This window comes from Psammomys obesus, unplaced genomic scaffold (assembly GCF_907164565.1).
Source record: "Psammomys obesus unplaced genomic scaffold, mPsaObe1.curated_primary_1811, whole genome shotgun sequence".
Taxonomy (NCBI): Eukaryota; Metazoa; Chordata; class Mammalia; order Rodentia; family Muridae; genus Psammomys; species Psammomys obesus.
Genome location: NW_026585587.1, coordinates 5,862,350 through 5,877,509, shown reverse-complemented (window position 1 = coordinate 5,877,509; position 15,160 = coordinate 5,862,350). Strand labels below are relative to the sequence as shown.

At 47.8% G+C, this 15,160-nt stretch overlaps 2 protein-coding genes and 1 long non-coding RNA gene across 6 annotated transcripts in view; 2 read left to right on the top strand and 1 right to left on the bottom strand.

Annotated features, from left to right (window-relative positions):
- LOC129678413 (uncharacterized) overlaps positions 1–6,605 on the top strand; it is a 15,449-nt gene extending 8,844 nt beyond the window's left edge. The window contains exons 3-6 of one of the 3 annotated variants that reach the window (XR_008720375.1): positions 651–995; positions 2,181–2,375; positions 4,493–4,671; positions 5,897–6,605. This is a non-coding gene — a long non-coding RNA (uncharacterized LOC129678413). Of the gene's footprint in view, positions 1–650; positions 996–2,176; positions 2,565–4,492; positions 4,672–5,896 lie in introns of all 3 variants that reach the window. The other 2 variants (XR_008720373.1, XR_008720374.1) reach the window with 2 other exon arrangements.
- Positions 6,606–6,674: 69 nt separating this feature from the next.
- On the top strand, positions 6,675–11,256 carry Mixl1 (Mix paired-like homeobox). 2 transcript variants are annotated; one of them, XM_055609163.1, is made up of 3 exons: positions 6,675–7,245; positions 7,388–8,387; positions 10,264–11,256. In XM_055609163.1, exons 2-3 carry the CDS (start codon positions 8,007–8,009, stop codon positions 10,570–10,572), a joined length of 690 nt encoding a protein of 229 aa, XP_055465138.1. In that variant the 5' UTR covers positions 6,675–7,245; positions 7,388–8,006; the 3' UTR covers positions 10,573–11,256. The 2 variants fall into 2 exon arrangements, with proteins under 2 accessions (XP_055465138.1, XP_055465128.1); XM_055609153.1 differs by having other exon boundaries at positions 6,675–8,387.
- A 2,114-nt stretch (positions 11,257–13,370) lies between these two features.
- Positions 13,371–15,160, bottom strand: part of Lin9 (lin-9 DREAM MuvB core complex component) — a 42,042-nt gene continuing 40,252 nt past the window's right edge. Inside the window, exon 15 of the mRNA XM_055609142.1 lies at positions 13,371–14,794. Coding sequence (XP_055465117.1) covers positions 14,689–14,794 — 106 coding nt within the window. The 3' untranslated portion in view covers positions 13,371–14,688. The remainder of the gene's footprint in view (positions 14,795–15,160) is intronic.

The following is a 15,160-nucleotide window of genomic DNA, read 5'->3' as shown; positions in this document are numbered from 1 at the left end:
TTTATTTATTTATTTATTTATTTATTTATTTATTTATTTATTTATTTTTCAAGACAGAGTTTCCTTGTGTAGCCCTGGCTGTCCTGGAACTTGCTCTGTAGACCAGGCTGGCCTTGAACTCAGAGATCCACCTGCCTCTGCTTTTCTAGTGTTGGGCTTAAAGACATGAACTGCCACCATACAGCTCAGACATTTCTTTCAATTAATATATCAAACACATATTAAGAATCTATTACAGATTTTATAGTATTCTAGGCATGCTATAGGACACAGTATGTTGCCTCTTGAATAGGATTTGCCATGGGTCTGGGATAGAGCTCAGAGGCAGAGTACTTGTATAGTACTCAGTATGAGTACTCTGCAGTACTCAGTATGACGTCCTGGCTTCAATCCCTTGCACTTCAACAAACAGACAAACTTTTGATATCCTGGACAATGAGTTGTGTTTTAAAAAGTAAAACAAAAGCCAGACGTGGTGACACACGCTGTCACCATATCATGGGGACCAATCATGCTTATAATCCCAACACTCGGAGGCAGAAGGACAGCGTGCAAAGCTCTCACCAGCTTTGGAAAACACAGGGAGACAGTCTCAAAAACTCAAAAAAGGCTAGTGAGATAAATCAGCAGATAATCGTGTATGCCTCAAGGTTTGACGAGCGGAGTTTGATCCCTGCGGTCCAGATGATGGAAGGAAAGAGAGAACTGATTCTGGCAAGTTGTCCTCTGAGCTTGATTTGCACGCGTGCGCGCGCGTGCGCGCACACACACACACACACTAACTGAACAGTTCTAAGCTGGTCCTCTGCTGGGCCTTCCTGAACTAATTCTCACGGAGGAAATGTAACGATACGAAACATTGCTAGAGGCAGCCTGGAAGTCAGCCTAAGAGTCCCCAGTCACTTGCACTGAACAGCTGAGGTGAGGAAGATGGTTTCCTGGAAGGACACGTGTCCCCGAAGCCGTGAAAGAAGAGCCTGCTGCCCTTTCTGTCGGTGAGTGAGCAACTTCATCCCTCCACATCCTAGGAACGCCAAGCCCTGACCCCCAGCCTCTGTTCAGGGTCCTCTCAGCTACCCCGCCTGGTGCCCACGCATCTGCATCTCGGTGTATGCCCATCTGCTGATGCTCTTCACAGCATTGCCTTCCTCCTGTTCCTGGACAGCCTGGACTGCAGACCTCACCCCACAGCCCTCTACCTCCGCCATTTCATTTTCTTTGTCTCCACTTATTTTAAAGGCACTGCCTTCTTGTTGTCCTTTTAATACTTGGGGATGGAATCCACATCCCCAACATATGGCAGATAAGTGTTCTACCACTGTGCCACAATCCAACCCTGCCTCCTCCTCTTCTGCATCTTCTCCTGGTCTTCCTCCTCCCCCTTCTTATGACTGAAAATTTAATTAAGCCAGAGTCTCTATATGAGTCTCTATATGAGACTCTATATGAGACTCTTGCCTATCTATGTTAGGCAAGTGATCCCAAGCCAAACCAGTTAATTCTTTCAAATACTTTTTTTTTTTTTGTTGCTACATTTTAGTGTGTGTGTGTGTGCGTGTGCGTGTGCGTGTGTGTGTGTGTGTGTGTGTGTGTGTGTGTGTGTGTGTGACCATTCCATCCACAGAAGTCAAAGGACAATGTGCAGGGATCAGCTCTCTCCTTGGTTGGCTCCTTTAGGTGCTAAGCCATCTGCCCTGTCCCCAGATTCTTTCTTTAGAGTACCTACTCCTCCAAGCTTGCTACTGTTTCTCCTTTCCATCTGTGTCTAAATAGTCTAGGTCAAAATATTTGTGATTTCAACCTTAGAATGGGCTGTCTCTTCAAGGACTACTTCTTTTCCCTCTCTTTTAGTGGGAAATGCTAGTTAGTAGGCAAAGTGTCAGTGCTAATGGGCTTAATTAATCCCAAAACAAACAACCAAGTTAAAAAGAGAGCCATCTGTGGCACTGTTTGTAAAAGTAATGAGACAAAGGGAAAGTATATTTGGGGCATTTAATAGGCAGGGTTGAGTCAGAGTCCGGGAGAGATCTCCAAGGAGGGGCCAGTCAGCTGAGCTGGCTGCTTAAAGCCACCCAGTCATTCAGGCGCTCAGCAGGCGGGTTTCAGACAAGGTGGGTTTCTTAATGTCAGACAAGGAACTTGAGAACCAAATATTCTTTTTTGCTCATGCTTCGAGACAGGGTCTTGCTGCAGTGACAGGCACACAGCACCATACCAGGCTTCAGATGGTCCTTTCAGATCTCCATCTCCAGCGTTTTCTTTCTCTGCTGTTCTCAGCCTCTTTGGTGAGGTGCATCAGCCGGTTCCTGAAAGACTCCCCCAGAGGACGCCTTCCTACTAAGAAGCGTTGGCACAAATAACTGCAAGAAGAAAAGGTGCCGTTCTTTTTGAAGATTCCCTATGCCAGGATCAAAAGTGATGCTGTGTTAGTCGAATGAATTTATACCTCCCGCCTGCAGAAGACAGAAAAGGCCTCTAATGGCTTGCCACGTTATGCCTTTTGGAAGGACACTGTCTCTGTCTATTATAACCACTGACTGTGAAATAAACTTCAGAAACTGAAGGTGGGGAGCAGGGTAGAGGAAATCAAAGCGAAGCCAGGATCAAAGGGACAAAGAGCCCCTGAGATCTCAAGGGGGAAGTAGAGCCGTTGGCTCCCCTGGGCTGCCCTTTCCTGGTTTCCCTTTTAATAAACACCCTGGGCTCTTCCACCAGGTCGTGGGCAGCCCAGGGAGAGGGCCCAACTTCAACAACAAAGAGAACAGGGGAAGAGAATACTTAGCACTTGAGGAGGAAAGACAGGCCTCTGATATTTGGGTGTTGGGGATGGGAAAGGTGGCAAGAAACACAGACTATGCAGAAGGGATAACCACTCCAAGTGACCTTGACTGTCCCGGCCTGGCTGTGGCTCCCGGCAACCAAGGCTTCCCTCAGGACACAGGTGTGTCTGAGAATTGCCTTTTTCATTTCACCTAGATTTCACCTAGTCCTCACCTGTGTCTGTTGCAACAGATGTTATCAACACTAAATCTGAGTAGTGGCCTAAAGCATTTAGCACATCTCGTCATGCAGTGAGCTGCCCCTGGGGTTGGAGAGGGCAAATCCAGACCCTGATGTCAGCTGTGGCTGTGTAAACTCGCCTTGAAATGCAATCTCCTTTTCAGGAACCAATGCACTGGCTTGCTTCTGCTTGAGGAGGTCTTTTGTGGAGCCTTAAACTCCACAGTGTATCTATTTGTGAAACAGTTCTCCTTTTCTCTCTCTCTTTCACACACACACACACACACACACACACACACATATATTTTGTTTGTTTGTTTTTTGAGACAGAGATCCACCTGCTTCTGCCTCCCAAGTGGTGGAATTAAAGGCATATGCCACTATGCTAAATTAAAGAAGACATTATTAAGAAGTGGAGCTCTTTATATTTTCCGCTTGGAGAGATGAACATGAAAGAATTACTATTTAATATACGTTACAGCCGAGAAATACCAGCAGAACATAGAATTTGAGTTCATTAGTGTTTATGAGGCTAGGGTATTAGTTTGGTGGGTAAGGTGCTCTCTCTTCAGCATGGGGACATGAGTTTGGATTGTCAACATCAAATGCAAGAACCTAGCACAACAGAACATGCCTGCTGTTCATGCCTGGAGTTTAAGAAACAGTCAGAGCCCGGGAGGTTGCTGGCCAGTCCCTCCAGCCAAACCTGTGATCCCCAGGTTTAGTAACAGACCCTATCTCAGAAAAGTCAGATGAAGGGGCCAGAGCAGTTCTAAGTGGCTAAGAGCTTTGCTGCTCTTAGAAAGGATCCAAGTTTGGATGCTAGCACCTATGTTGGACAGCACACAACTGCGTATAGCCCCAGCTTCCGACACTATCTTCTGGGCTCTGTGAGCACTCCACTCACAGGCACGTGAACACACACAGAGAGAAATAACCTCTAATAAAAAGTAAGATAGCAAATTGAGAAAGATACCCTATCACCCCCGCCCTCCACGCACAGGCACACACATGCATACGCACACACACAAGCTGCTTATTAATTGGGGAGGGGCTGTCTCTACCATGGTGCATATGTAGAGGCCAGAGGACAACTTCGTGAAGTTGCTTGCTTCTCTCCTTTAACATTTATGTGGGTTCTGGGGATCATCAGCCTTAGAGGCAAGCGCCTTTACCCGTGAGCCATCCTGTCAGCCCTCGTACGGGGCATTCAGACTTTCAGTGCACATGTTTGTGTACAGGGCAGCTTTTGCAGACTTGCCGGAGTGGCCTCCCTCCCCCCTCGTCCCTGAACCAAGGGGAAACCCAGATATCTCTGTATAGATAGGGCACACTGCATCCTTTACTTCAGTTCTGCAAAAGTCAAGTTTTGGTTGTTTGGTTTTGTTTTGCTCTTCAGGGACCAAATCCAGGGCCTTGGGCGTGCTATGGTGTGGGTCTTGTTAAATCAAATTTTACCCATTTCTTCATTTTTATCCTTTTTCTTTTCCAGGATCTAACCCAGAACATCACACAACGGTTATTCATTGAAAAGATGAAGTGCGCTTGGTGAACGGTGCCTGTATTCCCAGCACAAGAAAAGTGAACCAGGAGGATCAAAAATTCCAGGCCTGAAGCTAGGAGTGGTGACATATGCCTTTAATGCTAGCACTCAGAGAGGCAGAGAGCAAGGTGAGTCCAGGACAGCCAAGAATACACAGAGAAACACTGTCTAGGAACAAACCAAACCAAACCAAACCAAACCAAAACAGCCCCACCAAAGCACTCACAAACAAACATCTGTGCATGTGATTTTTTTTTTTTTAATTTACTTTTGTTTTTGAGGCAGGGTCTTGTCACATAGCTCTGGCTGGCCTAGAATTCCCTATGCGGAACAGGTGGGATGGTGTGATCCTTCTACCTCCACCTCCTAGGCTGAGGGATGACAGGCATTCGCTACCACAGCTAGCTTTTGTGAACGTGATTTAAAATATTACTGAAGCAGTGCTCAAGGACATAAAAGGCTCTCTCTCTCTCTCTCTCTCTCTCTCTCTTTCTCCCCCTTTCTTCTTGAGACAGGGTCTCTCTATTATATAACTCTGGCCATCCTGAAACTCACTATGTAGTCTAGGTTAGCCTTAGACCCATAAAATCCCCTCTTCCCTCACCCCCTACCTCCTGAGTGCTGGGATTAAAGGTGTGTACCACCATGCCTGGCTGAGACTTTTTCTGTCGCTTCTAGCTCTAACTTGAACCTTCTCTGTATCAGCACAACAGCTGTCTTTTTAGGCACATCCAAGCACATGCAAGAAAAAAACTCAGTTCAGAGCCAGGAAGATACTCAGCAGGTAAAGGTGCTTGCCACCAAGCCCGATGGGCTGAGTCCAATCTCCAGATTTATATAGTGGATGGAGAGAACCATTTCCCACAAATTGTCCTCTGACAACTCGTGTGCACATTCACACACATACACACACACAGGGAGAGAGAGAGAATAACAAAAAAGCCAAATTTAGAGCAAAAGGGAGAATGGGCGTTGCTGAGCTCTTGTTTGGTGCAGATTCAGGACAGAATTCAGACTGCAATTCAGGACAAATCTGAAGGAAAATGGTCAAAAGGAAATGATGCCCGTTGGTCTGTTTGGAGGCTTGTCAGATCACAAATTGCTCAGCCACACATTCCCAGCTCCCAGGAGGACACACCCTGTCCTGTGTCTGTTTCTATGAACCCATTTCCCTGCCCTGAAGGGCCCCTCTTGAGCAAGCAGATGGTGGCAGAGGACAGGGACCGACAAACGACCTGGGAGGATTTTCACATAGCAGGCTGGAGAATTCCTACAGCTCAGAACCCAGCCTCAGTGTCTGGGAGGCTCAACTGTCACTGGCAAGCTCCTTAGGACTTCTGGTTTCCCCTCCAGGCTGGCCTCCCGACCCCTTCTGCTGCAGCTGAAGGACAGCAGCTCTTAGGTGGCAGAGACTATGCCTCTCTCTCCTTCCAAGATGAGTGGGGTCTGGCATTCCCATCGAGTCATATCTGGAGGTCAGCTTGGCACACCATCTGTCTAGGTCTTCGGGCTTGATCTGGATTGTAGTGTATTTCTTGGAGAGGAGAATGGGAACACACACCAACTATATAAGAACATGTATGAGCACAGCCTAGCACAGCCATAAATGTTTTCATTTTCAAATAATTCATTTAAAATAATGTATTAAAAATGAGTGATGGGCTGGGTATGTGATTCAGTGATAAAGGTCTTGCTGTCATGGGCAAGGCCCTGGGTTTGATCCTCAACATCACAGAAAAAAGAAAAGAATAAAAGTAGTCATGACATTTCATGTTTAGGAGGCTGAGGCAGGTAGATCTAAGTTCAAGGCCAGCCTGGACTACATAGTGAGACCCAGTCTCTAAATTAATGAGCAAATGCTTTGGGTATGTAGCCTCGTTGTTACGGTGCTTGCCTGGCACATATGAGGCCCTGTGTTTGATCTCCAACACTGCATAAAGTCAGGGATAACAAGACCCTGATAGACATATGGGGGTGGGGGAGAAAAGCCTAGAAAAATAAAAAATTGATTTTCTATTCTGTACACTGTGAACCTTAAAAAAAAAAAAAAAAGAAATAGAAGAGGAAAGAAAAGGAGAGGGGTTGGAGGTGTGTGTGTGTTGGGGGTGGGGGAGAAGGAATTAGATGGAAAAGCAGGTCTGGGGTTTCTCAGCATCCTCAGAAGGCAGGAAGCCAGGACACTTTCCTAGTGATATCGCACTGATGAACAACTCAAGACTAGGACTTTGAGCAGATCCCTTTGCGGTTTACACCTGGAATAACTGCTCGTAGTAGTTACATCCACTCGCGGCTCTTCCAGAGGGTAGGGGCTCAGTTCCCCGCACTGTGTCAGGAGGCTTACACCCTGTATCTTGGTTACAGTGCAGCCATTGTCCTCTCTTGGCCTTCACGTGTGCGTTGGTACATACGATGTGCTCGTGACTAACCCCTAAGAAAACAGATCTTTTCCTCTGAGACCTCCTATTAGCACTCTAGCACCAGCAAGAACGGGCCGCCCTTGGACTGTGCCGTGACTCACCCCTCCCTCCGCGGAGAGAGAGAGAGAGAGCCCCTTGAGGCTGTGGAAGCAGCGCCTCTGTGCCCTTCTGTTCTGGCGCTACATACGCCACTGATTTCTCCCTGAAGCAACGTGGTTTCTGTTCCAAAGACGGTCACTGGGGTCCGGGAGAAGCAGTGATGTACGCGGCGGATAGACGCTCACGGTGAGAGAGCACCGGCTAGCAACGTTTCACGCGCGCGTGAATGTTTATTTCCTCGGGTCCTGGGCACCGTGGGGACTCTTTTTAGGAGCGCTAACCCGGTGCCACTTCGACCCACCGCGCTCACGGCATCCCTAATTGACAGGTCACAGATACTCTAGGCAGGAGCGCCGCCCCTGCTCAGATGTGCGCCTGTCGCCTTTGAGGTCTCTATCTTCACCCCCCTCGGACTCAGGATGTGTCGGGGTGGCTTTGCGGAGCGCCGGGCTGGGCTGTTTGACCAACCTGGAGTAAGGTCTAGCACATAGCAGGGGTGGTAAACAGCGCCTTTGATGGTGACAGGAGCACAGCGGGCCGGGCTCAGCGCGGGGAGGGGGTGGGGGTGGCACCCGAGAGACCCAGGCGCTCCTGGGGGGCATTCGACCCCGAAGAAGGGGGCTCCGTCCAAAGCTGGCTCGCCCCCGAGGCGGCCCCTCCGCAGCAGAGCGGTTCTAGGCATGTGGATTGGTGGCCGGACCGGCCAGCGCATGGGCGGGGAAGGGACGGAGCGGCTGGGACTCGAGTTCGCGCCCCCCTCCCTCCGTCCCCTGGTCAGCGGAAGCGATTATTCCGGCGGGCGTCTGGCAGGGCTTGGGCGGGCTCGCGCCCCGAGGAGACGCGGCTTCCCCCGCACCCACGCCTTTGATGGCGCCGCCGCCCCCCTCCCCGGCCCCGGGCCGCTATAACTGCAGGCGAGCGGGGGTCGCGGGCAGCCTCCGGGAGCCATGGCCGCCGCAGGGTCCCAGCAGCTCCAGTTCGCGGAGGGCGCCGCTTTCCCCGCCTTCCCCGACGCGCACCCCGGAGGGCCGCTGCTCCCGTCCGCCCGGCTGCCCCCGGCGGCCCCCGGCCCCCGCGCCCCAGCGGCCACGCCGTGCTTTCCGGGCCGGGGCCCCGGACCCGCGGCGCAGACCCCCGCCGGCCTGGATCCGCCCGGAGCCCCCAAAGGCGCGGCCGCCCCGTCGGCGCCGCAGCGGCGCAAGCGCACGGCGTTCAGCTCCGAGCAGCTGCAGTTGCTGGAGCTCGTCTTCCGCCAGACCATGTACCCCGACATCCACTTGCGGGAGCGCCTGGCTGCGCTCACGCTGCTCCCCGAGTCCAGGATCCAGGTGAGTCGCGTTCGCAGATGAGCGTCCTGGGGAGTCACAGGCTTGTTGGGTCTTTGATTTGGGGGAGGAGGGCCAAGTTAGTCCCTTTGAACCTCACGATTCTAGACTACAAAATAGGGATGCTAGTGACGGCCTTGTGAGTTTGTCATTTGGGCTGGGAGGCGTGCTCACTCCTTGAAAGGTGCCAGCACGAAGGGGATGCGACCTAGTTGGGTAATTGAGTAGTTGCGTGCTTTTCCAGTGTCCCTTAAGAAGACAAAGGAGAGAGGTGCCGTCAGGAGCCTTCCTCTGGCTTTGGTTTTAAGTAGCAGAGCAGGGTTGGACCACTGGGTACCTTCAAAGCAAGCAAGGAACTTCATGTCACTTTGAAAAAGACAGTGCAAAGCGAGTTTGTCTGAGATCGTTTAGATCCTAATCCTGGAGTTGTTAGGGGAAGCTGCGTGTGTGTGTGTGTGTGTGTGTGTGTTTGTCTGAGACAGGTTCATGCTGGGTAGTCCAGGCTGTACTTGAATTCCACAGTCCTCCTGCCGCAGCGTCCTGGGTGCTTGGATTACAGGTGCTCCCCCTCCCCCCCCACCCCCGGGTTTAGAAGCTTGCCTTCTTGACTGTTAGTCTGTGCTCAAGTGCAGTTTTATACGGGAGGCCTCATTTAATCCCAGGAGAGTGTGGACTTTTTCTGTTTTTACTTTTCCTGTACTTAGGGTAGTTATTCAACTGTCACTCCCCGCCCCCTCAAGACAGGGTCTCACTGTGTAGCCCTGGCTGTCCCGGAACTCTGTAGACCAGGCTGGCCTCAGGGATCTGCCTGCCTCTGCTGGGGTTGAAGGAATGTGGCACTACTCAACAGTTGTCACCATGGGCTTCCTAAGCAGGACACCTTCAGTATTTGTGGAGAAAGAGTAAAGAAATTTACCCACAGAAATGAGATTCCCTGAGGAAAAATACCTACTTGGTTTGATGAGGGAGGCCAGACTTTCAAAAGTAGACTCTAAATAATTTTAATGTCTGTCACCAAAGCAGAGTAGCCGTGTTGCCCGAGGGCCATGGACCTCTTTTCTCATTGCAAATGTCCCCATAGAAAGTGTAGACAGAAGCTACGTTTGGTAGCACATGCCTGAAATCCCAGCACGGAGGAGGTAGAGGCAAAAGGATCGAGGTACTCAAAGGCATCCTTGCAAGCCCAGGTTCCATAAGACCCTGTTCTTTTTGTTTGTTTGGTTTTTTTTTTTTTTTTTGAGACAGGGTTTCTCTGTGTAGTCCTGGCTGTCTGTCCAGGGACTAACTCCGTAGACTAGGCTGGCCTCGAACTCAGATCTGCCTGCCTCTGCCCCCCCAAGTGCTGGGATTAAAGGTGTGGGCCACAACCGCCTGGCTGAGACCTTGTCTTAAAAAAAATGTGTGAAATAAACAAACAAACACATAAATAAACCAAGTAGAGCAAGTATAGATAGAACCAGGCACCGTTCCAGCAAAATGAGAATGGCCGGGAGGGTGTGGTGCCCTGAATACTAAAACTATCAGCTCAAGTGCTTTCTGTAAACCACAGGCTCTGAGCAGAGAGACATGGTTAATTAAAACTGGAATTTATATTCTTAGTTGTGAAGGAAGCGATAGCACAAGAACACCAAGCCAGTCTGGGGACGTGGCTCTCTTTGCAGAGTGCTTGCCTTGTGTGTGTGAGGCCTTGGGTTCTATCCCCAGCGCCTCTTAAACCGGATGTGGATGCGCAGCTCTGGGGAAGTGGAGGAAGAATCGTAGGGTCAAGGTCAAGGTCATCCTTGGCTATAACCGGAGGTTGAGACCAGCACTGGCTGGACATGCTCTCTCAATCAAAGCCCAACCCAAAGAGCTGAGCAGTTTTTTTCCTGACCCCCAGGTGTGGTTCCAGAACCGACGGGCCAAGTCCAGGCGCCAGAGTGGGAAGTCGTTTCCGCCCTTCTCCTCACAGCGACAAGTTTTCCTCCATCGCTCTGCCCCTGGAACTGAAGCAAGAAGTTTGAAGCCACAGCTGCCTCTGGAGACAGATGTGAACTGCCTCCCCGATCCCAGCAGGGCCGGGGGTGGAGTCTGCGTACCGGGTTCCCAAGGTCAGAGTTTTGAGAATTATTCGCCCCTCTCTGAAGATACCGGCTCAAAGTTGGACTCGTGGGAGGAGCACATCTTTTCTGCCTTAGGTAACTTTTGAGGATTCTGGGCGAGGTCAGGATGCATCTGACCGGCCACGGCCTTGCTAACTAACGTTGATGATGGACCGGGATCTTCTCTCGAGTGCAGGTCTCTCCTCTGCCACACTGAGCCTTTACCGGTGGCCTGCTCTCTGGGGCCACCCACCTCCCACCCAGAAGGCCCCGTGCCTCTCCAAGGCTGCACGTTTAACTTGTCCACACCCCCTGGGCCTTCTCACGAGGGCTATTCCTATTTTCTTCAGACGGATTGTTCAGAACATGTTTTCTTCGCAAGAGACGTCAGTTTGACTCAGTTTCCCTTTTCTCGGCAGATGCTGTCTTCTCGTGGTCCTTCTAGGGCCTACAACCTAGATTTCATGCACTCTAACCCGAATCCTGGGCTCTAACCTTATCACCAAGATTTATCACCTTTTTTTTTTTAACCAAATCCTTGTTTTGTTGTTGATCCTACTGTGTAACTGAGGCTGACCTTGACCTCCCAGTGCTGAGATTACACGTGTGTGCCACCATGACTAGACGCTTCTGTTTTGTTTAAAATTGTCTATGATGTACAACATATATATCCAAACCGAGCTGTTTAACACATGCATGACCTCAGTCACCTTTTTTTCTGTAATGACACGTAAAATCTATTATTTTAGCAACTTTAAAGTATATGAAATATACTATGAAATACATTTCAAGTACATGAAATGTTGATATTAATCATAGCCATTACCGTGTATTTCTTCAGCTTCTCTGTCTCCTAACTGAAACCATGAATCCTAACCACCTGCCTCTCACTTGACTGGTTTTTTTCATCCGGCCTGTTATACTCAATCAGTAAAGACACCACATTCAAGCTCTTTCAAGAGCCCCATGCTTCTCATACCCCATCTTTTTCTTTTAATTACTCTATTTGGAAATTAGTAGCAGCCTCTGCTTATCAAATTATAAGATGCTTTCAAGCATGCTCCCAATAAATGCCCTCATCTTATGCAAACCTTAAGATCATTTACCCACAAGGTACTTCTCTGTCTCAGTCCTTCCTTTCTGGTTGGGACTCAGTGAAAAAGTCTCTTTCAAAACAGCTTGGGCACCCACGTTTCTGAAGCCTACACTTTTTCTAACTAATCTTAATTTTTATACCTGTTATTTTGACAATCATTTTTCTTGGCACTTGTTATGTTTCCTGTGCAACATTAGTGGATTACCGAAAGTTTCTCAGTGTTCTTATGTAAATTCCATTCAAATGAATCCTGTTTTCCCATGCCTCAGTGCACAGTTGCTGAGCACATTAGTGAATGGCTGAGAAAAGATTTTGAAGGGAAGTTTCTGCAAATACTGTGTATTGTGAATTTGAGTTAAAAGCTTACTTGCCAGGCTGTCGAGATGGCTCGGTGGGGTGGACACGTTGCCCCCAAACCCACAACCCCAGTTTGACCTCTAGGACGCACACGGCAGAAGGGAGAGCTCATTTTCTCAGGTTGTCCTTTGACTTACACACACACACACACACAATAACGAAAGAAAAGCCCTTACTGTTTAGACTTTCCCATTGCTGTGGTAAGACACCAGGGCAACTTACAGAAGTGTTTAATTGGGCTTACGGCTACAGAGGGGCAGAGCCCATAATGGAGAAGTGAAGGCATGATGGCAGGAAGAGCTAACATTGGAAAACAAGGAGGTAGAGTACTGGGGACGGCAGGAGGCTTCTGCCCCGAAGCCCGAACCCAAGTGACTACATCCTCCGCAGGACCACACCTCCCAATCCTTCCTAAGTAACTCCACCAACTGGGGGCCATTGGACCACATAGCTCAACCATGAGCTAAAGAAGCCGTTCTCATTCAGGCCACCACTCTTAGCTTAGCTTGTTCAATGTATGTAAGACTCATAAGTATTCTGGTTTACTTATTTTGTTTTTTCAAGACAGGGTTTCTGTGTAGCCCAGGCTGGCTTTGAACTCAGGGATCTGCCTGCCTCTGCCCAAGTGCTGGGATTCCAGGTGTGCCCCACCAGTGCCCGCCTCAGCTGTAGTCTTAGGAGCAGGCTCTGCTGTCAACACATCACTGAAGGACAGGCAGTGCTAAAAGATGAGGTCTGACTTAAGTGTAACAAGTGAGCTTTAAGCAATACACAATAAAAATGTCAACGCACTTACCTGCTTCTAGGCAGAGTATTAAACGAGCCTTCTGCTGGGTTCATACTAGGAACAGTAACTTACTTGCTTAGTGTTTCCACAGCGATTTATTCACAGATGAAGAAAACAAACCAGCTGTCCCTAGTGTGAAACTGCATGGGGCTTCCCAAGATGATTAGAGCTAGGCACGGGGCAGTGTGCCTTAAGTCCCAGCTGCACAGCCTGCTCGGGCAGCACAGTGAGAATTTATCAAAAAAAAAAAAAAAACGAAACAAACAAAAAACCGACAACAAAAACATAAACGACCTGGTGACTAATCTGTATTGCATCTCCTAAAAATTTAGTGGAAATTGTAATTCTTGAAAACATTAAAAAAAAATTTTTTTTTGAGACAGATTTTTTTCTATGTAGAACAGGGTTGCCTTGAACTCAACAGAAATGCACCTGCCTCTGCTAGGTCCCAAGTGGTGGGACTACAGGAATGCACCAGCACCTGGGTATAAAATTATTATTTTTATCTATTTGTGTATGTATGGGCCGGTCGGTCCTGGGATCAAACTGAGAGCTAGCCTAGCCACCAAGCCCTTTTTGCCTGCTGAGCTATCTCACCAGCCCTCTGAAAACATTTTAAACAGAATTAACTATCACCTTGTATTAATAAAATGAGAATGCAGATATTGTTAAATTTCATAGATTGATTTATTTAGAATTACAAATATTAAGAATAAAAGCTTTATGCATTTCTTAATTAACATAACAGTTTAGCTAAATATAAACTCTGCACTATCGGTCTGCAGTGCCCAACACCAACAACAAACATGGAAGCATTTTCAACTATACAAAAAAGTTCAAGGAAAATAATCTTATTTGTTTTATTATACATTAATATACAAAAAGTCTCATTTTATGAGACATCAAAGAATCAGAATCACCTCTATAGCTATATTTTAAACTCCAAATCTGAAAACAATTATATTTTGGCTTTATAATATTCTATATTAAAACAAAAATCTTAAAATACATACTTTTTTACAAGATTATTTTAGGCAGAGTTTTTCCTAAAAAAGAAAAAACCAAACCAAGCCAAACAAGAAAACAAGTAAAACCAAACCTCCTCTGTAATTCACGCTGGTCACATTCTTTCCTTATAAAATATTTTTACTTTATAAATTGTGTAATGTTGGATTTTAACCAGTAATCTGGTGTAAAGTTGTGCAAATAAACAAAAAATATGAAAATAGTGTGTTATCGCTCTTTTTAAAATAAATCTAACAATAGCACTTTTTGCCCTGAATCATGAAAAGGCATGCCAAGTCCACTTGCTGAAATCCAGCATTCCACAGTACAGTTCTTCCTGCTCCTTCATTTCCTTCTACCAATAAACAACAAAGCTTTTATAAATTATGATAAATTAAAATATTTATTATTATAAATTGATCTATAGAACCATGTCACACTGTCAGTGTATGGAACGTATATTTAGTCCCTGTTTCCCATCCGTTCTCCGGCGGCTCCTTCGCACAGGGCTTCGCACTCTCACGATGTGTATCTGAAGCCTGACATACAATCAAGTAATACACTGGACCGGTGATTTTTCATGGGCTTCCCACCTTCACGCACGGAAAGACCATGCTTCTTCATGCTCTGTCACAGGAGTCATCTTCATGTGCTGAGCAGAATTCATGCATGGAGAAAAAATGGGGAGCACACGGCTCCATGAGACAGTGCGTTCAGAGAGTTTCAGGTTAAAAAGATTTGCTGATAAACATGAACCATGAGCAACACTACTGCATCTGTATAATAAAAGAACAATAAATAAATGCTGGTCAGCACAACGCTGGTTTAAGCAGCAGTTCAGTGTATTAAAAAGCCGTATGTGGACATGTAGCGCTCCCCTGCTCTCCAGCAGACAGGTTATCTGGTGTTGGAAGCTTAGGTTAAGGAAAAGGACTCCACACGGAGGTCATGTGCAGCAGGACACCAGGTTTCCCGGGCTCAGTCTCTGTTGGTGTTGTTGGCTGCAAAGGCATGTAAGTTTCCCATCTGGCTCAGGCCACTCTGGATATGTGCAACATGGATTTCTACATTATTCTGGAAACAGCTAAAGAAAAAGAAAATACGGTTAACCTCACAAAATTTTTTTAAAAATGAAACTCATTACCATGGTGTGTGCCATGACATAACTGTGGCAGTCAGGGGATAATTTTGTGGAGTCTGCTTTTTCTCTCTTTTACTTGAGTTCTGGGGCCTGAGCTCAGGTCTCCAGGCTCGTATGGCAAATGTTCTTACCCACTGAGCCACCCTGACAGCCCTGCAGCTCATTACTTTATTACTGTGTGCACACTGCACATGCATGCCCTGCACACACACAGTGGGCTATCCACCTGCACACATAGTGGGCTATCCACCTGCACACACATAGTGGGCTATCCACCTGCACACACACAGTGGGCTATCCACCTGCACA